Here is a 26,188-nt window from a genome sequence, read left to right as displayed (position 1 = left end):
GGGCATTTAAATAATAATTCGCCGTAAAGAGTAGACCTCGACGTGGCTTTAATGCACGCACGCACGCACGCCTGCACGCAACGCATCAGCCAACGCAGTTAACACGCACGCACATACGCTCGCCTTCGGCTTTCTTCTTTCTCTTCCTGTCCCTCTTCCCCTCTCCCCTTTCTTATCCTCGCACTTCCTCATACCTCGATCCCTTTTCTATGCCTCCCCCTCGTTATTACCACGATGATTATTACGATTATTACGGCGCGGTTCGCGGTTGTCGTCGTAAAAGCTGTGTCATAAAAAAGAATCGGGCCCGCCAGGGGCCCCTCTTAATAAGCGGTGCTGCCACGCTGCCGCCACGCTGTTCTGCAACACGTCGAGCATGCACACGCGAGTCTCAATGAGCCTGAAACACACCCGACAATAACGGAACGGCCATTTAGATTTTATGCTATTAACCAATTTGCCTTGGAGATCGACGATAGCTTTATTGGTAATTCGATTTGACGCAAAACGCGGATGATACGCCATGTCGTTCGGCTAAAAATATATTCCGAATTAAAAGAGGACAGTTATAAACCTCATTAAGGAACCATTAAATTTATGAGCGTTTCAATAAAATATTATGCGAAACTTTGACGATCAAGATAATTCCCTAAATAAATGCTTTCGGAGAATAGCTGTTTTACACCGTGCCACTGAAGTACCTCATAAATCCTTCAATTTTTTATCGCAATGTCGAACATAACGCGGGTGTTACGTGTCGGCAAGTAACGCTGATTTCGGTACGTTCAGTTCTTAATAAATTATAAAGAGGTCCGACGTCGTAGCATTGCTTATTGCCACAAGTGTCGCGTCTACACGAATGTAGAACACAAGTAGCGGAGAGAGGGGCGCGCTCCACGCGGCCTGCTAAGAAGCTCGGAACGTCCGACGCCACCGAGGGATTACAAATAACGATAAATATCCGGCGGGTGTCGATGCTTGGACCCGGTAACATTAAAACCCTCTCACACGCAGCGTTGTATCCGTGAGTCGGTGTGCAGGGGTGTGTATCGGGAACCGTGGCCGACTTCGCCGCGAGGAACGATCATGATTCCGCCCGGAGAGCAAAGATAAGGCCCTCGCGTATGACATGCCCACGGTTCTCCCTTCCTGACCCCCCATCCCTCTCCCCCCCGTCCGTTGCTTCGTTGTCCGCTTCGTTGTCCATCGCCAACGGCGGGGATCTCTTCGCGAACGCATCGTGGACGGGGTGCAAAAACGCTTCCAGATTGGAATCCATACCGTGTACGAGTGAGTGGGAGGAGGGGAGGGGGACGGGGGGGGGGGAGAAGGGATCAGTTCGCGAGCATCGATCGCCCTTCTTTATTCATTCGCAAAGGAATAAATAAGCGCTGCGCGGCGAGACGGTGTACGGTGCCCGGTCAGACGATAAGATAGGGCCCTGTAAATCCGCAGGTTACTTAACAGGTCGCCGAACGATCTTCGAGTATCCTCTCTCTCTCTTTCTCTCTCGTCTCCTCCCCTCGCCGCTCGGTCGCTCGGCCGGTTCGAGTTCTGCGCGGGTATTCTTTCCGCAGCGTCCCTCTTCGTCCCTTTGCACCGGCAGTTCTTTATTACTTCATGTTCGCCGAACAATCTTTCTCCTTTTCTTTAGCTTTTCTTTTTTTTCCTTTCTCAAGAAAAGGTTCGTTTTCAGTCCCATTGGATCCCCTCCCCCAACTCCTCCTTGCTTGGAGATAACGAGGCCCGGACATGGTTAATGCGTTACCAATCACCTAACAAATAACCACTGGCTCCGCCGTAACTTCTGCTGCGCCGTAGATTAAAACAGTAACGCGGGCTTGTATTCAATGGTAATTTTTAAATAGATAAAGGTTGAGGAGCGCTGAATGTAACGCGGTTTAAGGAAGTAGCAACGACAAGTGACTAGCGAAGAGTTCAAGTATCAGAAGCAGAACTGAATATTACGTCTATGTCTATGTTCATACACTTGGTACGAGAATAGATCGACTTCCTTATTTGAATATGAATTACTTGGACTTTTTGATTAATGCAATACGCGTACGGAGAACGATGTTTCGCGATCGCGCGCGTCGTAAGCCACCAGCAACGGGAGAGAAGGCAATTTGTGAACCGGCGATCGAGGCTCGAGGGTGCCACCGGCGCGGTTCCACTCGCGAATATGGCAATCGCAACGGAAGGAGACTTCCATCTTGCGCTTTAGTGTCTACCCGGAGATAGATTAACCGTGTGTAACCGCGGCTATGCCTGCCTACCACCCTTTCCCTGCGGCCTCCTCCCTCGCGCGCGCACGTTTGCACAAAAGTATAATATACACTATCGTCTGTCCTTTCTCCACCCGAAAGACGAGAGACGAACCTTAACGCTGCAACTCGCCCCCACTTGCTTCCAGCTCCCTACTTCGCCAACAACAGCTCCGTGAGCTTCTTCGGGGTGGAGGAAGTGGGAGTAAAGCGGTGGCGGCACCGGTGACGATGCCGAGTGGTGGTAGTGGTGGTGGTGGTGGTGGTGGCGGCGGCGGCGGCGGTTCATTACATGGTTCCGTAGCACGAACACCTCGCCGCACAACGCCCGTGCACCTGTGAGAAAGTGTGCGCCGTTGCATACGCGCGTCCGATACGCTGCGGTACTACATGCAACGAGCAAGAAAGCGTATTAGGTACGTAGGCATGCCGCGGGCGCGATCGGAGTTGAAGGAAGGCGGTCCGAGGAAGACAGGTGCGAGCCAATCGCGTGGCGCTATTGCAATTTCCCTCGTGGTTCGCTTCTCTCTCTCTCTCTCTTGCGCCCTCCCTCCCTCTCTCTCGCTCTCTTTCGTGCTTGGTCCTTTTCACTTTCTAGTTCTTGCTCTCTCGGCGCCTTCGTGTCCTTTTCTCCACCTCCATCCGTCTCTCCGTTTCTTTTACTACTATCTCGCGTCTCCCTTTCCCCATTCGAGTCGCTTAGTCTTCACTCGCCACTGTTTAACTTATTTAAACAAGACTCGAAACAAGACCCGTCACTACGAATACGGGGATCCCTCTCGTACTCGATACCGATATGCGGTGACTCGCCGCGGTGATTCGCTACTCGCGCGAGACTCGAAACGGGAGGAGAGCAACGACCCTCGCCGATTCTTCAGTCGTTGCTCTTATCGACCGACCTCCTTCGCGCCCGAAGCCCCGACCTTGCACTCCGCGCGCGAGAAGCGCACAGGTAAGAATTCCTTTAAGCTGAGCGACACATGATCCGTACCTTTCCCGTGTATGATGTATGCGTACGTGTGCGTGTGTGTGTGTACGTGCGTGCAAAGTCCGGATTCAGAATAAATAATGCTCGCGTATCGATGAGAAAACGAAACCGGTTGGTAGCGCGAAAACAGCACCGGGCACCTTCTTGCCAGTGCAGGAGAATATACGAGGGTTGATTGATGAGGCAGAAATCGAATAACAATTGACAAAAATAGCAGTATTCTTCCTCTCGAAGAGATATCTGTACCGATAAAGAAATATACTACCAAATATTTGTATCCAATAAGTAAAAAGAATGTCGTTCGCATTTAAAGATGGTAGCAAGATGTCTCATGGAAAACAAAATTCGCTACCATTGGATTCCCCTCTGAAAAAAAAAGATATTTATATAATATTATATTATATAATATTATATGTATATATTCTTATATTCTCTCTCTTTTTCTGATATATAATTCTTCTTCTTCTCTAAAAATCTCTTGTCTGCATCCAAGTAAGAGAAAAAGTTTCCCTTGCCATTGTCTTCTGAAAAAGAAAGAACAATTTTGGGATTCTGCCCGAACCGAAGAATTTTCGAACTTTCGATTTTGTAATATATTATACCTCTAAAATTCGACAATTTTTGAGTTGTGACGATGTTCTTCCACCAAAGGAATGCGACCGAGTTTACCACCCTAGACAATAGGAGCCGGCAAACCGGCTAAATGTGCACATTTTTTTCTTTGTCATTTGCATTTTTTCTTGCATTATTTCATTCTGAAGTTGTGTACTATGTCATTACCCATAAAAACCTATGAAAAAAGGAAAATGTTTTGAGTCAATTGTTTTCAAAACGAGGCCATGAAAAATTCCCAAAAAATTCACATAATTCTATTTTGCATTGCAGAACAATATATTAAAATTTCATGAGGTTGGCTGCATTTTTTTGAAGCACCTGAACCTCCTTAACTTGTCGATGTTAGTACTATGTTACTCTATTGAAAAATTATACGAAAACTGACAGCGAAACGAAGTAGTTTCGTTCCGTTTTTTTCATGATTTATGTATAGCGAAACAAATTAGGAATTTTTGGAAGTTTAGTGAAAACTACTTTCCATAAGAATGAAAAAATTATGTCCATTTTTTTAAGTGAGTTGATTAAGTGAGTCATTCGTATTCCGTAGGTAGTATCGGCTAAGGTACCAGTAGCAACCAAGTAGTAAGAGTGAAGATAGATAGAAGAGAGAGATAAATAAGTGAAGAAAAAAACGGAATATTCTGCATCAAACTTACTTTCAAACATGCAACAAATTTCCTGACAATACTTTTTTTTAACATATTGCTAAACAGGTTATTCTATCTAATAAGGTGGCATTACACGGCGCATGGTTTGACGAGCCTTGCGCGGCTCGTAGGAGCTCACCAAGTTACGCTATTAAATGCCCATGTATTACATTTACACGGCGCGTGGTTCAGCGAGTCTGGCGCGTGAATCGCCGAATTACGCGCCGCGTAAACGCATTGGCGCATCCACGATCGGCACGGCGCGTCTTTCCCGCCGATCGTCGGAAAATAGCACGAGTCAAGGAAATACGCCGCTCGTCGAGGCTCGTGTTGTCAGTTGCAGTGCTCGCGACGTAGTTAAATCGTGGAAATAACGTCCGCATGATACAAAATGCCAAGTCCACGAGAACGTGTGATTGCTTGTGCAGCTGCTTCCTACGTATTGATGAGTAGATTATTTATTGAAGAAAAAAAACACAAAAGATAGTGGTGGATGGCATTCTATAAAAGTCGAACTAGGTAAATTCTACATACATGTACAAATAAAATCTGCATATATTTGCTTATACTTTTTTGAAACGTGTAAACGTGTGAACGATTCATACTATTTCTAATAATTATGCCTTATTATTATAGATACAACGCGACCGACATGCTATGCGATTTAATTAAAGAACCTTCTAGTAAATTCCAAAATTTCTGCAGAATGTCAGCTGCCGATTTTGAATATCTGCTCTGCAAAATTGGTCCACAGATCGCGAAGACCGACACTAATATGAGAAAGTGTATCCCTGGTAAAGAAAGATTTGCTGTAGCACTCCGATTTCAAACGACGAGCAGCGCGTTTCCTCTGATGACTCGTGCTTTCCGAAAATCGGCGGTAAAACGTAGGAAGACGCGCCGCCGCGCCGAGCCTTGACGCGCCGTGTAAAGCCACCTTTTATTTTATTGCTCCTCTTCCTGATGAAGTAGACTGAATATTCACGAAATGGCAAAATCAAAATTACAATAAATGCTGCTCCAATATGGAGGAAATCCGAATTCAATTGTAAATAATTTTTTAATGGCAGGAAAACTGCTTATATTTATTGTGAATCATAATTAACATACGTAGTTAACAAAATTACGTATGGGATTTATATACTTCAGAACAATCCATATGAAACGATAGTTAGCGATAGTAGTGCTATGCTAACGATGCTATAGAAGTAAAAAGTAATGCTGAAGAAGTAAAAAACAGAAGAGATTATATAAATTGATATTGATTAAATGATTAAATGATAATTTCTTTTTTCTCGCGATCGTGTATGTTGGATATACATGCATTAAGATTGCATTTACATGTATCTTAAGCATGCAATACATTCAATTAAATTATCAGTGATCGTCACGTTTCATGACGCACCGTAATCCGATAGTCTCGCCTAATATAATTCACTCGAATTAAACCTATTTTATAGATACTGCGGATATAATCCGGTAATGCTTTACTCAGCTGCGTATCTAGAAACTAAACAACCACGCCCAGAGATACGTCTTTCCGATAAAATATATAACGACTGGAATGGAGTGCGTTACTCCTTACAAACAATTTTCCCATTAATGCTACGAGAAAGCGTGTTTAATAACATTTAACTCGATATGAAGTCGATATTAATTCGATAATCGATTCTCCATTCTTCATCACATTACTAGAACGATTTCAGACGAAAATTTGCTAAATATCTTCGTGACGAATACGTGAAGCTATAATATTCTCTTCGTAGAGACGCGTGTCTGCAATCGCAGACGATGAGCAAAACCGTGTAATTAGCAGATGCGAAAAGATGATACGAAATGGGAAATATGATCGCGTAATTTCACCGCCGCGTTATAGCGTGAAATTACGGAAACACAATCGGGCCGATAATCGGCCGGCGGGTGTAATTTATCGTCGAAGCCGCGCGTACCCGCAATCCGTCGTGCGCGCGAAATGGCTGAAATCTATTACGCCACGCGAGGCACAGTGGCTCGAAAAATCGAGCGCAAATCGGCGTCGCGGCGCTGGCGATTCCGGACCACCCGCTGAATATCCGGGGGACAGGAGGGTTAACGCGCGGAAGCGTAGGTGGTGGTAGCGTGACGAGGCGAGCTCGACGGCGGCAGGGTATCGCGCGCGCGCGCCTAGCTCTGGATAATAATTAATAACTCGACGGTGAGTGGTTCGCACAGGCGCCGCCCCTTTTCCCCCTGATTTATGAAACCGCGCCGCCTTCCACGTCATAACTGAGGCGCAGGGTAACGGTGGTGGTGGAAGTTCACATTCACGCGTACATTCGTGAGTGGTGGGATGCAGAGAAAATCGCCGTCACTGCCGATGGTGGGGGTACCTCTCGGCATGGACGGTGGTGTGTTGCGCATCCAGACTCAATTTATTTAGACTGCTTCTTTACTTTACCTGGTCAGTTGTTTCTCATCCTTGGAAGATGTGTATACGTGCGACAGTATACACGTTTGTTAATACAGTGCCACGTGCAGTAGCGATTCTATTTCGATTAGATACTTACATTAGATATATTTCCACCTGCCTTGATGTATTATTGTATATATCTTGTACTGCATGTAAATTTCTATCTTAGAAGTCACATCTTCGATTTGCTTCAAAAGTTACATGAAGGTATATTGCAAAAGTAATATAAAAGTAATATAAAACCTGATATTTTCTTTTATAGCTCGGTATGAACATATGACTCGGTATATCTAATAATTCGTTAAAACAATAAATGAAAAAGTTCTAGTTATTAAAATTTTTTTCTTTTCCGAGGAGTTCTGTGCTATTTATATTGTTAATTGGCATATTGCCTAGAGTTCTCGATGATTTAAAATTCGTTAAAACAATAAATGAAAAAGTTCTAGCTATTAAAATTTTTTTCTTTTCCGAGGAGTTCTGTGCTATTTATATTGTTAATTGGCATATTGCCTAGAGTTCTCGATGATTTAAATTTCGTTAAAACAATAAATGAAAAAGTTCTAGCATTAAAATTTTTTTCTTTTCCGAGAGTTCTGTGCTATTTATATTGTTAATTGGCATATTGCCTAGAGTTCTCGATGATTTAAAATTCGTTAAAACAATAAATGAAAAAGTTCTAGCCATTAAAATTTTTTTCTTTTCCGAAGAGTTCTGTGCTATTTATATTGTTAATTGGCATATTGCCTAGAGTTCTCGATGATTTAAATTTCGTTAAAACAATAAATGAAAAAGTTCTAGCCATTAAAATTTTTTTCTTTTCCGAAGAGTTCTGTGCTACTTGTATTGTTATTTTTCAATATTAATAGTGTTTTCGAATAATAATATCTTATATCTATTATTTATTATACGCACAATTATTACACTACCAAATTGTTAACCTCCACGCGAACACAGCCGCGCGATGTTAATTTAAACTGAACATAAGGCACAACGCGAATCGAGATAACCAATCAGCGTCGCGGAAAAGAGGCAACAATGATTTCGATTTGATTTAACACGGCTTTTTTAAGAGTGGATAAAAAAACATAATTAATCAAGCATCGTCTTTTTGTTGTAGGAGAAGAAAATGACTTTACCTCAGACGGCGAAGAGAGCGGCGGTGCAGGAGGAGGCGGCGAGGAAGCAGTGGATCTCACCGCGACGAGATCCCATCAGGGTGACGAGGACGACAAGGACGATCCTTTGGAAGAAGATGAAGAAGAAGGTATCGATGAACAGGACGAGCAGGATGAGGATGAAGAAGGTTCGCGCAAGCAAATCCGTCATCAACAAGATGCGGAGAACAACAACAACTTTGTGGAGAACGGCCCGCCCTCCACAATATTTCCACCTGCTGGAACTAGTCACGTTACTCTTGAGGCTCTTCAGAACACGAAGGTGGCGGTCGCACAGTTCGCTGCTACCGCCCTTGCTGGTGGGGCTGACAGTGACGCGGCGTTACAAGATCTTGCCATTTTGCAAAACACACTGTTTACCCTTCAGCATCAGCAGGTATTCCAGCTGCAGTTGATTAGTCAACTTCAGCAACAGTTGTCAATCACTCACAGCCAGCCAGTAACGCAGCAACCATCGATGACGGAGCCAGTCGATAGCAAAGAGGCATCACCGTCTCCTATTATTCATCCAAAGCCGTTGTCAAGCCTCACATCACCACCCGCTTCCAGACCGCCGAGTCATCATCAGCAATCGTCTCCAGCACCGCTGACGCCGAGTTTGCTTCAAGAGCGACCTACCTCAACGAGTAGCGCCTCTCCCTTGACTCTGCCTCTGCCTTCAACTGGCACCACGTCAACGACCACCGCCACGACTAGCAGCAGCCAAATCTTATTGTCGCATCAAATACCTCCTTGTTCGATAAGCTCTTCCCTCGCTTCATCGATCATAACAAACACTGATCCCCCGCCTCTCCATGAGCCGAATACTCTGGAGATGCTGCAGAAGCGTGCTCAAGAGGTTTTGGACAATGCGAGTCAGGGTCTGTTAGCCAGCAATCTAGCCGACGAACTTGCGTTTAGAAGTGGTAAAGGTTCGCGGCTCTCACCTTACGACTCGAAATCAGGTGGCGGACGCGGCGAGACCTTCTTCAAGCATCGATGTCGCTTCTGTGGCAAGGTTTTTGGCAGTGACTCGGCGCTACAGATCCACATACGATCCCACACAGGTGAGCGACCCTTTAAATGCAACGTCTGCGGCAGCCGATTCACTACTAAGGGCAACCTGAAGGTCCACTTCCAGAGGCATACGGCCAAGTTTCCGCACGTAAAGATGAATCCGAATCCCGTTCCAGAACATCTAGACAAATACCATCCACCCCTCTTGCAGCAAATCGCTTCTGGGCAGAGACCGATGCCATCCCCGCCGCCGCCACCGCCGCCGCCACCGCCTTCTCATCATCCCCCGTTTCATCCAGCAGCAACGCACAGTTTCCTACCACCTCAGCCACCCTTACCTTTGAGCCTTAACTTGCCCGGTATGACACCCCTTTACCGATCTCCGATTATTAATCATCGAGACGATCAGGATGCGCCGGAGAATCTTAGTAAACCCGTGACCGCGGCCCCGTCAACGTCCCCAACGTCGCATTCTCCTATCGCCATATCAAACTCGCGTCATTCCTTTCACGACAATCATCAGCAACAACAAAAGCAACAACTTGAGCAGAGGGAAGAAATAAAACTCGAACTCGAGAGATCGCCCGGACAGGAGCAGTATCAGCAACGGCCAATGAGTCAGGATGATGCTGAACGAATAACCCCGAAGAGAGAACCTGAAGAGACGGAAGAACCCGCGGAAGAAGAGAGCGAGGATTTCGAGGAGACTACGAGGCGATACCTCAACTCGCCTCAATCTTCGGCAAATCCTTTATCCCAACCGCAAGTGTACGATGATTGCAGCATGGACAGCAAGATCAGCGGGCGTTTAGAGGGCGACGGAGAAATAGAACTGGACGAGGAGACGGAAGAACAGCCGGAGAATCTGTCCAGCAGAAGTGCGATCTGTCGGTTACCCCAACAGATCGTGGCATATCCAGGTGCCTCTCCAGCCAGTAGTAGTGCAAGTAGTGGCAGTCTTCAGACGTCCTTCGCCGGGATCTTGTTCCCTGGTCCGCCGGCTCATCATCAAATACCTCATTTTCCTATTTCAACTGCCGGTTCGACACCGGCTATTTCCACGACTGATATGATCGATCCGTCTAAGGATCCAGCGATCTATTCGAATCTGTTACCGCGGCCGGGCAGCAACGACAATTCCTGGGAGAGTTTGATCGAGATAACGAAAACTTCGGAGACTTCCAAGTTGCAACAATTAGTCGACAATATCGAGCACAAACTAAGCGATCCCAACCAATGCATCGTTTGCCACAGAGTGCTGTCTTGTAAGAGCGCGCTATTGATGCATTATCGTACTCATACGGGCGAACGTCCTTTCAAGTGTAAAATCTGCGGTCGCGCTTTTACAACGAAAGGAAATCTAAAGACTCACATGGGAGTACATAGGGCGAAGCCGCCGCTGAGAATGTTGCATCAGTGTCCCGTATGTCACAAGAAATTCACAAATGCTCTTGTGTTGCAACAGCACATACGCCTTCATACCGGGGAACCAACCGATCTCAGTCCGGAGCAGATCCAAGCCGCGGAGGTAAATGAATTTCCGCCTGGATATCCTCATCATCCACTGACGTCTTTCCTTCCGCAAGCATTTCCGCCTGGAACCATGCACCCGACCGGAACTGGCTTCTCCTTAGGGTTCCTTCCATCTAGGCAGCCGAGCATTGAACAGCAATCGCAGGACGATGTCGAAATAAAAGAAGAGATTCAGCAGCAGCAGCAACGGCAGCAGCAGCAACATCAACAACAGAAATTTCTAGAAGAGCATGGCGAGGAAATGGAAGATCAAGAAGACGAAGAAGAAGATCGTAGGGAAGATGACATAAGTGAGAAGTGTGACATAAATCAGGACAGGCGTAGTGTCGAAGTCGAAGAGGAGCAAGAGCATGAAAGCGAGGAAGCGAGCGAGCACAAAGACGTGACGCTCCCTATGTTTTCAACGTCGCTGGCGGCCCTCGAGAACCAAGTGAGGACTATCACGACGACGGCCACAACCACGGTCGCGAATATTGCCAGATCGCCATCCTTTCATCGATATAACGGTAGTGAGAAAAGCAATAGCCCGCCGGCTTCCGGTGCTCCGCTTGACTTGACGCCCCGCGCTTCATCTACACCGGCGTCTTCAGCATCGCCGACGCCGCCACCTCAGATAACACCGCACCACCCTCCACACCCCTTCGGCATGTTTGCGGGACTGCTGCAAGCGGTATCCTCTGCCCCTACCACCAACACGTCGAACATAAACAGTGTCACTTCGATGAGCGCCGTCACCCCGGGAGGAAACGGGTCCAGCAGTGGCCCGCTAGCCTCGCTAACCACTTCCGCTGTGTTAGCCGCATCATCGACGTACAATCCGCTCGGCTTGGCTGTCGGAGGGCCAGCAGGTAGGCCGCTAACAACGGAGCGAGCTACAGATCCTGCTACACCTTCCCCTCGTTCGAACAATATTGATGATCTGGATGTGAATCATTAAGCTTCGTCGAAACTGGCCACACACATTTCCTTTCGAGTGACATATCCGCCTATATCCAAGTTTCATGTCCTATTTGTGGTGTAGCCGGACCTAATGCTCCCTCTCTCCTATTATATGGTTTCTATATGTATCTTGTTAATTTCTACTTGTTTTAATAATCGTTTTTCAATGTCTATCTTTCTTTTTTCTGCATGTAAAATGTTATTTTAGGTAAAGCTCTTAAACCTCCATGAAAACCTGCCGAGAGTTTATCTGATTTGATGAAAATGCAAAATCTAAGTGTTACCAATCTATATTATTTATTAAACACACGATCCACTGTGCTGTGACCTCACTCATTTTATATATATTGCTTCTGCTTAAATATAATGTAACTTAATCTGCGTAGGTTAAGATAAAGCTCGCGTTCATGTTCATTACTAAAAGTAAGATGTGATCATTCGCCGCATATTCTTAAATTATCAATTAAGAACTGTAGGTATACTATTATAGGCTATGTCTCTACTGCTCGATAACTGAAATCGTCGATTCGTAATCATAAATCAATTCATACATTATTATTAATTTTTATCATACTTATTATTTTATCATTATTATTAGTTTTTATCATACTTATTGGCCAAGGTTTTGCTTTTAGTTTCACTAAATGCAAGTGATGTGCAATTTAGTATAATTTTTTGTACCAATTTTGTCAGCAGAACATTAAACAGTTATATATAGTAATTATAAGATGCAAGAAACTGTAGCAAGTGGGGAATGTTACTGTGACTCACTATTATAGGAAATTCTACATAATATAACGATGGAAACATTGACGAATAGTATTGATTTAATTATTGTAGGAATTATTCTTGCTATTCTTGAAGGAATTGATTAGTTTAGGATTTCATTAAGATCTCATTAGTTTAAGAAACGTGCTGTTGCGAAATATTAATCATTATTTAGGAGCATTCTACTGAACCACAGATACTATTAATCATTATTTAGGTTTTCTGTTTTCAGAGTTTTCAAAATTGTTTAGGAATCATTTTATTAACACATTGTGAACGGGAGACGTGAATCGGCGTCTTTCTTTTTCGGTATTTACATATATACCGAAAATATGCGGGAACTGAGGCTCGATTCGTTTCGCAGTATACCGTCAACAATGTGTTAATATTAAATACCTATTATTAAGTATTAAGTATTAATTAGTTTTAAAATTCCAAAAGGAACCAAATTTTTCATAGTTTTATTTAGAAAGAATTTTGAAAACTCTGAAAATTTAGAGATAAGCTTGAAAAGTATAATCTTAAAATGTCCAGTTACCGAGAAATTTGATTCAATCAGAAAGAAATGATCGAAGAAAAATAGAAAAGATAACACCAGTTGGCAAGTTTTCATCTTGATGCAATCTTGCTCTGTGTTAATTAGAAGACGGTTATTTTAATAATGTGATATTTACAAAATTTATTTAAATAAATAAAATTTGTATCAAGATCAATAATTTAATGGATTTGTTTTTTTTATTAATTTAAAAAATTGAAAATTTCCCGTGAAACATCCAATATAATGATAAAGATTTATTTCTGATAAGCTTTTTAAGAGACTTTTTTAATAATTTTTTCTTTAATAAATTTAATAACTCATAAGTTTTTGTTTAATATAATTCTATTTAAAAATTTTTAACTAACGTTTTATTATTGTTACATAGCCAGTATCTTTTTCTTTTACACATGTGCAAAAGATTGATGTAACAGCTATTAAAAAGTCAATATGTCAGGATTAAAGTTATAAATCTTACATTTTTCGCACTTTTATTTTATTAATCAATCATGCTTCTCTCACATGCACATATATATCGAGAAATAAATTTTTTCAAAATTTGTTCTTAAAGATGGTTTTTAGGAAAATACTTAAGGATTAATCGACAATTTATTCCTATTTTCTTTTCATTGTATTTTATTGCACATATTATTCTATTTTTGCTTCTTTCTAAACTTAGTATTTTATAATTATAAGTATACATATATATACGCGTACTATAATATACATCAATACTTATTTAAAAATGAAATTATCCTTTTTTTTCAAAACAGATGTAACGTTAACTTAAGATTTATATCAGAGAGCTCTATGTCAGAGAACATGATAATAAATATATGATGTATAGTTTTACATCAGAATAAGCGCAATAGGTTCAAAATGCCTCCAAAACAGATACGCAAATATTAAAATATACATGAAGCAACATACTAAGAATCGGAATGGTAAAAGGCTGCCATCTGTTACAGTACGTGGGAACACCACATGTAAATTCTGCTACAAGACCTTCGCGTGCCAATCCGCATTGGAGATTCACTACCGGAGCCATACGAAGGAGCGCCCTTTTAAATGCACTATATGCGACAGAGGTTTCTCCACGAAGGTAATACAATCTACCTTACACTCCTCCACTCCATCCCATCTCCAAAAAAAGATCATGCCTAGAATTGATAATAAATGTAAAATACAGAATTTATCAAAAGTATGGCAACTCGAAATATTTCAAAAAATTTCATGAAAAACGTTCCATACAAAGGGCTACTTAATGTCGTATTAATATTACTATGTAATGCGTCACTTAAAATATTACAACTTTTGTGTGGAAACGTTTTTCAATTTTTTTCGTATTTTTCGAAATATTTCGGAGTTGCCATACTTTTGGTAAATCCTGTATATTAGTAAATATGCACTGGAATTACTAAATCTTTAAGCATAGAAGTGAAGCGCTTGTAACATTTAATATAAATTAGCCCGTTGATATAGGAACATAGAAGGAAATAAGATAATCTCTGAATGCAATAATCTGCACAATGCTATACAGCATTCGTGACGTCACGAAAATCTATTACGAAAATGCTTAAGGATTAATCGACAACAAAACGTTAGAAATATCGCATACATTCTTCACGCGAAGTTTCTTCTGATACAATATTTACTTACGTCACTTCTACACTCTTCTCGTTGTTCTGCTATACTTTCAGAACGACGATTCCAGTCAGCAAGTATGCTCCTGCGCGGACCAACCCTTCGCCGCGAAGGGTCCGATACCCCCACAACCCAATCCCCAATATCGCTCGCATCCTGCGAGATCGGCCACCGGAAATCATGAGAAACCGAAACGCAGGCGGCGGCGGCCTGAGGAACGGAAGAACCGGGGGCGGACAGGAACAGGAGGGGGGCGAAGGCTGACGTCTGTTTATCCTGCCGTCCGCCTGCCCCCGCTGATGCCAACCGCCCTCGGACTTCTACCCTCGGACCACGTCTTCCTGGTAAGAGCCTCCTAAAAAGCAAGCGTTCACGCGGCTGTTCTATCAGCCTCAATAAAATGCTCACAAAGAAAAAGAATTCCATAGAAATACGCGCGCGAGAGATAAGAGGGAGGAACCGTTCTCTTCATTAAACGCTCAACGTGTCTCTATTGCCAACTTATCTGCAGCTTGCTAATACATTGTACACAAATACCACGCATAAGTAACGACGCTCTACCTTTAAGCTACGCTGTGCCTTTCTAGGGATAGAGATCGCTGATTGTTTAATTAAATACAAAGACGCGTGTTTTATATGATGCACAGGGTAATATGAAGCAGCATATGCTGACCCACAAGATTCGCGATATGCCGCCGCATCTGTTCAGCGATACTAAGCACCAGCAGCCACAACAGCAGCAGCAGCAGCAGCAGCAACAGCAGCAGCAGCAATCTCAGGATCATGAAATTTCCAGGAGCCCCCTGTGCGTTGATGATTCAAGCTTACCGCCACCCCCACCGCCACCACCACCCCTACCGACAATGCCACCGACATCCATAGAGTCCGCGGTGCCAATAAAGAGATCGCCACCAGAAGGAGATTTGCCAGCACCCAAGAGACCAGCCAGTAAGTATGTTGTTCGTCCGTTTTGCATAAAAACAACGAAAAACTCAATCTGCTTCTTCATCGAGCGTCACGCAGCCGAATTCAGCTTTGCTCGGCAGATCTTGGTGCTGACACGTTGCTAATTGTAGCTGACGACTCCCTCCCGCTAATCAAGATTGCAATTTTGAGTGTAGAGCGCTGACTGCTTCGCACGTTTGTTAGTTGTCCTCTTTCTATCTGTCGTTTTGCTTCTACGTGTTTCGAAATTTTCGTTGTACATACGCGCTAAATTTCTGGTGGTGGGCTGTGCTCATTATCTTCCTTCATTCACGCAGGATGAGTTGAATTTCTTCTAAATATATTATGGCGGCACACACAGCATTTTCGTTTTCATTTCGGTTGCGCTGTCCGTGCTATAATATATCGCAAATGTTATTAACGAATAAAACCTGTGAAACAAGATCATGGAATCTCCTTATGCTGCACTCTGTAGTTCTCACGTTCTATCAATCTCAGAGAGGCCGAGACCTTCGCAAGACGCAAATAATAATGATGCTTCAATTATTAACACATCTCCATCATGAAGTCAGGGGCAGTTTAGCGAAACCGTTATGTGTATTTGCAGGCGTGCTGAGCAAGCATTTGTGCCAGATTTGCAATAAGAATTTCTCCTCGTCTTCGGCGCTCCAGATCCATATGAGAACCCACACTGGCGACAAACCATTCCGATGCACCGTCTGTCAAAAGGCGTTCACCACCAAAGGCAATCTTAAGGTATAATACATTATTCCTCTGTAATCGCTATCGAAAATCTGAGCTCCTTTATAAACTCTCAATGCCTAAAGTCTTTATTAACACTAGCTAGCCGCTATCTATCAGCTTTTACTAACGCCAAAACGTGTAACGTCAAACTCGCTCTGGCTCGATGAAAGATCAATGCCCACCCGATTGAAACTTGACGCAAAAGACATTTCTAATCGGTCTTGCTCGCTTTTTATCGCAGGTGCACATGGGCACTCACATGTTCACCAATGGAACATCGCGTCGAGGTCGACGGATGACGTTGGATCTACCTCCTCTACCAATCACTCCCAAGGATTCGGAATTTCTGCAAAGACGACCGGATCTCTTCTACCCGTATCTACCCGCGCCATTCCTTAATGGTGTCCAGCAAAAGGTAGACACTTACATTGCTTAAAGCGAAAGACTCCATGGATATTCGTATATAATATGATGCATGGCATTAATTAAATTTCGTAGAAAATTGCGGACACTTTTGTTTTACCGTAATTCCAGACAGATCAAAGTCAGATCAAATACTTTAACAATTATATAATATATGCTCAAACGCAAAGCATCGCAGGTGCTTCGCGGAACCGAGTCACGAAATACGAAATTAACGGTCACCGCTTATTTTCATTTTTATAGGTAATTGTTGCCGAATAAACCTAACCAGACGGCGTGCATTACTTACAGCTGAACGAGATTTCGGTGATACAGAGCAACAACGGGTTAGCGCCGCATTCTTTGGGCGCGGGCAAGTACGCGGCGAGCCTGTTCGGCTCAGTGTACGGGACCGGTGGGGGAGGTTTCCCCCTAGACAAGCAACCGATGGCGCCAACCAGCAACGGACCTCTGGTGGACGGCAAGTCCGCGATTCCGTCGGGCTCCATGCTCTTCCAGACACCGTCGCCCTCGCACTCGCCCGGTACGCCGTCGTCCAACAGCGGCAACCAGAACTCCGCCAGTATGCCCTCTTGGACCGGCGATGCTCTTCAGCATCATTTCGATCGGGAGACTAATTCAAGCAGAGCCGAGAACGACGTCGCACCACCCACCGCCCGGCTACCGCCGCCACCGGCGAGGGGAGAGGGATTGGCCGCGTGAAGCTTAACGAACACATATCTTCCTACCTAGCTTCGTACTGAGAACTGCAATCGTTTCTTCATGGCAGCCCGAGTCTCCGAGTAAAGGCCCGATCGCACGACGGGCAAAAGAATCATCCAGACTGAATCGCAGCCGACGAGAAAAAATCGCAGAGGGTGAACGGCAATAGCACGCGGGCGGTTTCGTCCCTATCCTCCGTCCCAACCGGTGAAGCTTTCCCGTCGACACCATTGATCCCGGGGATCCATGCGATCCACAGAAGATGAGCTTATCAAAGGTGGAGGAGCGCCGCTTTTCCGCAACGGCGCGCTGCACTACCGTGGCATGATTTCGCGAACGCGATCTTTCCACAAGGAATCACGATGATCCGAGAAGACCTCCGTGGTGTTTCCGTGCATTTCGAAGGAGGACGATCCACGTTTCAGCGGCGGTCGCCAAGTCTCTCTCCACGTCGGGAAAGCGCGAGTGATCCGAGAGATCGCCGTGATCATGCACGATCGAGTGAGTGATTATCGGAGTGTTGATCGCGCGCGATCGAGCTACTTGGCATTTTTCCACGTATGTATGATTTCTATGTATGTGACATATCCCTACTTCCCAAAATCCCTTCCTTCCGGCAGCGGTTTGAAAACGAAGACACCATGTTCCTATTATCGCGCTAGTCTTAATGCGTAAAAAAAAAACGGGGATCGATCGATCCGTTGATGGCTTCCGAGTAGGCTAGTAGACATCAAGAATTTCGGATCTCGGTTCCGGAGAAACCCTCAATCTCGCGGGGCTCGATCGCGTCACATGTTCCTCCCATCGCGTACGTGTCACACGTATATCGTTTATTCAAGCCGAGACTTCGCGTCGACGCCGCGCGATCGACGCGAGACGCTCCTCCGCTTAAATATTCATCCCGATACTCGCGTACGCGATCGAGCCTCGTCCAACATACGCGTACGTATGCGTACGTACATACATACGATGCTCGCAATGTCGAATCCTTTACGCGGGAATTAGGAGGAATCTCAGAGGTAGGCGCGGCGCCTAGACTGAGCTCGGTTCGCGAAAAGAAAGAAATTACGGGCGCAGCGCGTATCGGAGCCGCAAGACACGTGGCGTCGCGTTCCACTGGGATGTCTCCGACACAATTTGACCGTCCATTCGACAGCGGTGGTCAGCTTTTGGGGTCGTCTAAACCCTACCGTATAAATATATACATAATAGCTACCTTATATGCATCCACACACCCCCACACACGTATACGCGGGAGCGCGCATAGAATAATATAAATATATTATAAATATAAAAGATTACACACACACACACACACACACCACACGTGGAATGTTTTATCGGTGCGATATAGAGCGTGAGTTGTGTGCAAGTTGTATACACGTGCAAGTCTGCGTGCGTTGCTTCCGTTTATATGCGAAACGAATGGAAAAAGGGGGAACTAGAACTCGCGAGATGAACGCGAGAACGATAGAGCGTGTATGTGTAATTTAGGAGGCGGGCCTGGCAGCGCCCCTCGCTGTGATATGAGAGGAGCAGCCTGCAATCACTAAACCAATGTACTTATATCTTGTATCATAGTATTATATAATGATAATAATAGATTTATTATCGTGTTATATATATATCATTTACGTAAATGAATGAACGTATGCAGGTGAATACATGCGAACATACGTTGCGAATGTCTGTGAACGCTTCAGTCCGAATGACTAGTTGATAATGCCCATCATACTATTATTATTATATTAATTAGACGTCCATCTTTCATGTACGTCATCGGCGATGTTTGCGTTGTCGTTGTAAATATAATTGTATTACATCGCATCGCCCCTCTTACCTTACCCCTATAATTTATATCGAGTATATAACGTTATTCTTTTTTTTATGAAGAAAGCAAAAATCACACATCAATCAGCGGCGCTAGGCGCTGTCTAAAATCGACAAAAAACACAATTGTTTCTAGTTTTAGCTTTTTATTTTATAATATATTTGAAGTGAAAAATTTATTAACATACAAATGTGAGAGAGAGACTATTATTGGCTATGTTTTAATATATATATTTTTAATGCGAATATATAATTATTATATATTAGAAAGTTAATTATGATCTAATAATAATTTATAGAAGAGTTTTTTAATTATTAATCTTTCCAGCTGTGATCTTTTAGTGGGTACGTCATATGTCCATATAAGTAAAATATAAAAAAAAAACATTACTATGACATTCGACATATTAAACGATATAATGTATACGTAATAAAACTATTTTTTACATTATCGATCGCACGTATTGAACTCTTTTATCAGATGTCAACTGCAAATAGCTGGTAGTAACTTGATATACTAGATTATAAATCATTATCGGCCGCCTATATTGTAATTACCAATCGATTACCAGACGATCGAAGCATCGCCAATGAAACGTATACCATTCGCGCGCGCGTTTACAATGTCTACTAATTTATGATTTATTTATTATCTATTCTTTTCGCGGAGTTCCGATTCTGGTATTTAATGTCTTTGTAGACCTACTGTAGCAATATGAAAAATATAATTCTTTACATAAGTAATACCAAATGTTCAATAAATTGTAACGTAACGATCAGGAGAGCGGAAACAAGTATTTTTTTCTTAGGAGAAAAAAAATAGGAGGTACTATATTGTCAAATATAGTTACACAAAACTCTCTCTGTGAGAAAGAATTAAATGGCTTATTAAATGAATTCGTCAAACCCGAAAGATATCCTCCGCGTTGGCAGAGGAAATGGCAACTGTTTCATAAAAGTCTCATTTGTCGAGAAAGTTTGTAAATGAGATATTTTGTAGGCACTCGATGTTTAACAGCGAATCATTATACTGTGTAAAGCTAAATGACTGAATTTATATGTAACATGTGTGCGTGGACAAATTTATGTAAGCCTTATTTTATTCGTTATCGAAGAACAATTATTTATTACTGTAACGCTGATCGTTTTACTTTCGAATAACTTCCTCGTAATGTGAACTGTATAAACAGCACGCCTAAACATTTTCTACTCATCTCTGGAGGTCGTGGAAAGTTTGCGTGTATATCAAATGGTGTCGTAATCGGTGTGACCGATGCGAGAAACGGAAATTTTACGTGTAATCGATCCTATATGTATGTACATACTCATAAATTAATACTCGTGTAATGGCTTCTGTGTATGTTCTCCTTTGTAAGGCGAGAGATGAAGGCCAATCTACGTGTAACCCGCAACGAACATTAATACAGTGACACGTACACGTGCACGTGTGCAGGTGCGCGTACAACAGTCTATAAACATTCATCTGTAAAATAATTTATCTAATCTTTGGCTAGTGACTGACAATGAGTTAAGAAATGTTTCGGATGAATTTGTCGGAACGGTCTCTGCACCGATCGGGCGTCTGTCCCATTGAGTAACAGAATTGCAAAACAGGAAGAAGGAAACGTGCTGCTCGAGACGAAATTTGCAATCTGCCGTTTCTTCGGGATACGTCGCGTCCAACAGAAATCAAAATCGCTAGTAGCTGCTTACGGTCAGTCAGCAGCGTGTTCATTCGCGGTAGAAGTATACCGAAAAATTCGCCAATTCCGTAATCGGGAAGTGGATAAGAAACTGGAAACATTCCAGTCTCACTCTTCGATCCATCTCGTGTATAAGTTTAATTCGACAGAGAAAGAGAGAGGGAGAGAGCGATTGAACTTAATGCATCGAAGCATATCGCCGTTTTGTACTTACCAAATCAGATTATATTTTTGTGTTTGACGAAAGAGGCGTACTAGAAAGAGAGATGTATCACCGAATAATAATATATTCGTTTTCGATATGTAAGAGTGATTTTTTGGTAGCGCGACGAAACTTTTAGATTTTTCTAAATTATTCGCGAGGCGCGACAGCGAACTGTCAAGCATTTCAACGATCGATCCTACGGTTCGAATCTTCAGCTAGCCGATTACCAATCGAAGTACCGGTCGATAGTTGTTTTACAGTGTTAGATAGCCCACTTTTTATGAATTTGCATATCTCACGGAGATACACGAGATATTTTTCCGTCTGAGGTTTCTTTTCCCGATTAACGATCTGCAGACATTAAAAACGAAACGATCTTTCGAGGGCGAGAAAATTATTCGCTTATAGTTCACGATTGCCGATATAATAAGATTAGAGACAGAAAATGTAATATTCATTTCTTCTTGAGGAAGAATCGCGCCTTACAGCGCGCACCGCGAAGGAAGCTGTATTGTAAATAGTGAATGTATGACGAATAAGTGGTTGATGCATAGCAAAGCGAATAGCGTATCGAACAGTCGATGTACATCTTAAGTGTATTACCAAAATTTTCGTATTGTAATGATCGGCCTGCATTTCAATGAGGCGCGCACGTCTCCTATATATGCCGTATAAATAATTTACACGTGCGGATGAAACATATATGTAACGCAAACAGAAATATATCCGGATAGCCATCGGTCTGGCGTAATGCCCTGTGAAATTGTCCAAAAAGAGGAAGTATTGCTTGTACGATCCTAAGTTATTGTAAATATTGTATAATCCATGTATAAAAAAAACACACACACACGACTGTATTAGATAAAAGACCTATCATATTGTAGTTAAATACGTTATGAATCATTATAACTATATCACTTAACAATAAATCATTATTATGATGACGAAATCACGGAATTTGAATCAACGACTGTCCGCAAGCATAATGCTTACTTTTTGATATATTTGCAGAATATTTGTCTCCATCGGAATATTATCACATCTAATTTTTATACGTCTTTTTTAGTTTTTCTTTTATGTAATGTTAAATACATAATGTAACGTTATTGTTTTACACATTTTTTCTGATAATGGTTCACATCCTGTACTGATATCTTAATCTGAAAATCAATCAAAATGTACAAAAAAGCAGAAATTAAAAGACAAATGTATTCTCTTGAAAATTTAATTACATAAAAGGCCTTATGATGTCTTTGTTTCCTTCCTTTGTCTTTGGATTCTTTAATCACATTGTGATCGATTTTTCCCTCGATCGATGTCTCTCGCAGTGAAACGTCTCAGTCACTCAGTGTATGAATCGCTTTCACTGGGCTCTCTTTCAGATAACTTTAACTTCAAAGGTATGAACGTACGATATTGATTGCGCCCTGTATGATTTTAATCTACGTGAGGTAATGCACCTCTGTCGGTACAAGAATCTAGAATAGCTAAAGTATCTATTTCAATAATATTTGTTCGTCTGTTAACCACATGATTAGCAAATATATTGTTTATTGATAAAAATGCAGATATTTTTAAATATAATGTATTTAAGGGGGTATTCTAGTGTAAAAGCGGAATTTGTATGCTATTTTGGTGAATTTTGTTTGAAAAAAGTATAAGGTTTTTTGAGGCAGGGTTTTCCTTGCTTATTCATACATATTTGGTGTATGTTTCTAAATTTTTGTAGTAGACAATAACTATAAATAAGCGCTGCACATGATATTAAATAAGAACATGAAAAAAAAGTTGGTCCATGGTTCCCATGATTTCAGCTGTTCTGCTCATCTGAAACAAAAAAACCAAAGAGATTCTTAATTAGTATGAGTGTGGCTATAGCAGGTACCAGAATGAAAAAAAAAATGTTGAAAATTTAAAACATGACTTCATTGAGAAAATTAAGTTTCGATTTGTGCCATTTTTTTCACCATCGAAGGGCTGTAGAAATTCCAAAAAACAATATTTCGACTTGATTGTGGTAAGGGCTATAGCCACACATATACTGAAGATGTGTGCAAAAGCCTGAGTCAATTGATTAACTGGTTTTTGAGATATCATGGGAACCAATTTGAAAAACATGGTTTCGAGAAAAACACGTTTAAAGTTTTTCATACCGATTACATAGAGATAATGTTACTTACGATCAATCGGGTAGTCCAGGGCCATACAGGGGACATTCCTCTTGTTCGTAGAAGTCCTGCAGAGCTGATCTCTCTTCCCCGCGATTCATTCTCTGATCTCGAGAGAAGTTAGTGGAGCGCCGCTCCGAGCGGGTGATACGAGCTTCGTTCCGGGAGTTTGCGTACATCACCGCTTGCTGACCAATACTAACTCCCATCACGTTCATAAGTTTGAAAATTGGCATAAATCCTTTATTGAAAATTATAACTGCCAAGAATGTTGCTATTTCAACAACTTTCACGCCAGCATGGAGATGTTTTGGAGCAAAAGTCCAAATCAATGAATTTAGAGATTCATTGTACTATATAACCTGTACTATACAAAGGCTCCAATTCAAATGTACGACCTTCAAAGAATAACGATCTTCCGATCCTACCTAAAATACTAACACAATGCTCTGTTGTGTGCCGCGCGGTCCAACCGCCGAGCGCGCGCCAGAGGTTATTTTCTATTAGGTGCTATTACTTTGTTAATTTTGCGAATCGGGCTAAATCTTCTCGCAGACATATTTTCCATACCATATACTTGCAAAATATGCCAAAAAATTCGTTTTTCTGACATGCTACACTAGAATACCCCCTTAAGGAAATTCTGAAGTTGAGCTCACTTTTGCACTGTATTAAGTCAAATGCCACCATAAAATTATAATTTTTAATGAAAATTTTATATAATAAAAGTATATCGATATATACATTATATAAATCTGTATACAGGGTGTCTGACATAAGGCGAAAAACCTCTCGCCCACAGGTAGATCTCGTCAAACTGAATTGAAAAGTCCCGTACCATTTTGCAAACAACCACGTAAAATTTCGAGTAATTAAGTAAAGAAAGTTCGCTAATTCAGCGGACGCGATCAGCTGCGAGGGAAATAGAATGAATGAACGTAAAAAAACGGCTAGCCGCGCGCGCGACGCGAGCGTATTTCGAAGAACGCGATAATCAGCGAGTATCGGATTACAGCGGCAGGCGAGACGACGCTTCTAAGAAATACGACACACTTTCTCGGCAACACGAGCGCGTGAATGAGACGCTGAGAAATTATTGTCCACGCGTCGTCTCGCCTACCGCTGTAATCCGATACTCGCTGTTATCGCGTCACGCGCGCGGCTAGTACCTACAGTCATTCATGATTTCCCTCGCTGCCAATCGCGTCCGCTGAATTAGCGAATTTTCTTTACTTAAGGGGGGAGCCTGCTTTAGAACGCTGAAAATAAGGTATATTTTACGAATTGTTTTTGGAGAAACTATACAGCGGATCATTATAAAACTTTGATGCAGTTATTAGTACATGTTTAAAGATAAAAAAATTATTTTTTTATTTGAATATATCGCTCGTAGAGGTCGTCCTGGAGAAATCTTAGTGCAGCCGCGTCGCCGGCATTGCAAATTGGTGAGCATTCTCCTGCCTCCAAATTTCGTCTAAACTGAAAAATTGAAATATCTTCTCGTTATTTATGAATTCCCATCGTCGATGAACCAAAGAGAGAAGAAAAAAGTTGAAAAGTGCCAAAATAGTGGAGCTTAGAACACAAAAGTACGATTTTTAGGCAAAGTTTTTGAACTTTTTCATGCAAAAATAATTGTTTAACTTAATGTTTTTATGAATATTAAAGGTTCATCGACGATGGGAATTCATAAATAACGAGAAAATATTTCAATTTTTCAGTTTGGATGAAATTTGGAGGCAGGAGAATGCTCACGAATTTACAATGCCGGCTGCACTAAGATGCCTCCAGGACGACCTCTACAGGCGATATATTCAAATCAAAAAATAATTTTGTTTATCTTTAAACATGTACTAATAAATGCATCAAAATTTTATAATGATCCGCTGTATAGTTTCTCCAAAAACAATTCGTAAAATATACCTTATTTTCAGCATTCTAAAGCAGGCTCCCCCCTTAATTACTCGAAATTTTACGTGGTTGTTTGCAAAATGGTACGGGACTTTTCAATTCAGTTTGACGAGATCTATATCTGTGGGCGAGAGATTTTTCGCCTTATATCAGACATCCTGTATATACCAATGCATCCGAAGTTTTATCGATACCTTATAAAACATCATCAATCGATACCCTACAAAAATTCAACAATTCAAGATCGCGCGTTATTCTTTGTTATAATCAACTGTCACGACTGACACAATTACATCAATGTAAGTAATATTCTTTATATCGCATTATTTAATTGATAATTAAATCAGATTTCGTATTGCAAGTGTTATTAAAAAGCGTAATACATACGAGCAGGTGCCTACCCTATCTGGAACACGATAATTTAATTAAGTTTTACGGAGATTTAAGTACATAGATTCTTGACGTAAATGCGATCATAAATATTTCGTTAACTTTCGTTAATTAAAAATTCCTATTAAAATTCTTAAATTAATATTTGAATTAATATAATATTTTATTAATATTCTTATAATATTTATTAATTTAACAATGTTTTGCTGAAGTATTAAGATTTGTACTATATTTGCAACGTTATTAAACTGCTGGCTCTGATTGGTATATTCACAATTGCTGCAGATCTAATTCCTGTGAATAATGAAACGATAAATTTTATGGGTGCGATAGTGGCATGTATGCAAGGTCAAGATATACGTTTCAATATATTCATCTATGTCGAGTCTTTGTTCCATTTCTAGCATATTATAAAACTGCGAAAGATGTAATTAATACCATAATTAAAATGTAAGATATAATTAATATATGTATAATAATTAACACCTTTTACTTACAATTAGCAAAGAAAATTATTAATTAAAATCCAAAGCATAATAAAATATCGAAATCTACTGAACTGACGTATCACAGTACATATACATAATGCACCGATATAAATATTAATAAATATC

The 26,188-nt window shown here is 41.8% G+C and overlaps 1 protein-coding gene across 2 annotated transcripts in view; it reads left to right on the top strand.

Annotated features, from left to right (window-relative positions):
- LOC105275671 (homeotic protein spalt-major) overlaps positions 1-22,054 on the top strand; it is a 68,405-nt gene extending 46,351 nt beyond the window's left edge. The window contains exons 2-8 of one of the 2 annotated variants that reach the window (XM_026971717.1): positions 8,081-11,515; positions 13,878-14,011; positions 14,610-14,897; positions 15,201-15,501; positions 16,106-16,254; positions 16,484-16,657; positions 16,957-22,054. In XM_026971717.1, coding sequence (XP_026827518.1) covers positions 8,081-11,515; positions 13,878-14,011; positions 14,610-14,897; positions 15,201-15,501; positions 16,106-16,254; positions 16,484-16,657; positions 16,957-17,367 — 4,892 coding nt within the window. In that variant the 3' untranslated portion in view covers positions 17,368-22,054. The remainder of the gene's footprint in view (positions 1-8,080; positions 11,516-13,877; positions 14,012-14,609; positions 14,898-15,200; positions 15,502-16,105; positions 16,255-16,483; positions 16,658-16,956) is intronic. The other variant, XM_026971718.1, reaches the window with a different exon arrangement.
- Positions 22,055-26,188: the final 4,134 nt, after the last annotated feature.

This window comes from Ooceraea biroi, chromosome 8 (genome assembly GCF_003672135.1).
Source record: "Ooceraea biroi isolate clonal line C1 chromosome 8, Obir_v5.4, whole genome shotgun sequence".
NCBI lineage: Eukaryota > Metazoa > Arthropoda > Insecta > Hymenoptera > Formicidae > Ooceraea > Ooceraea biroi.
Note: the sequence above shows the minus strand (reverse complement) of the source record. Positions and strands in the feature narration are given on the sequence as shown.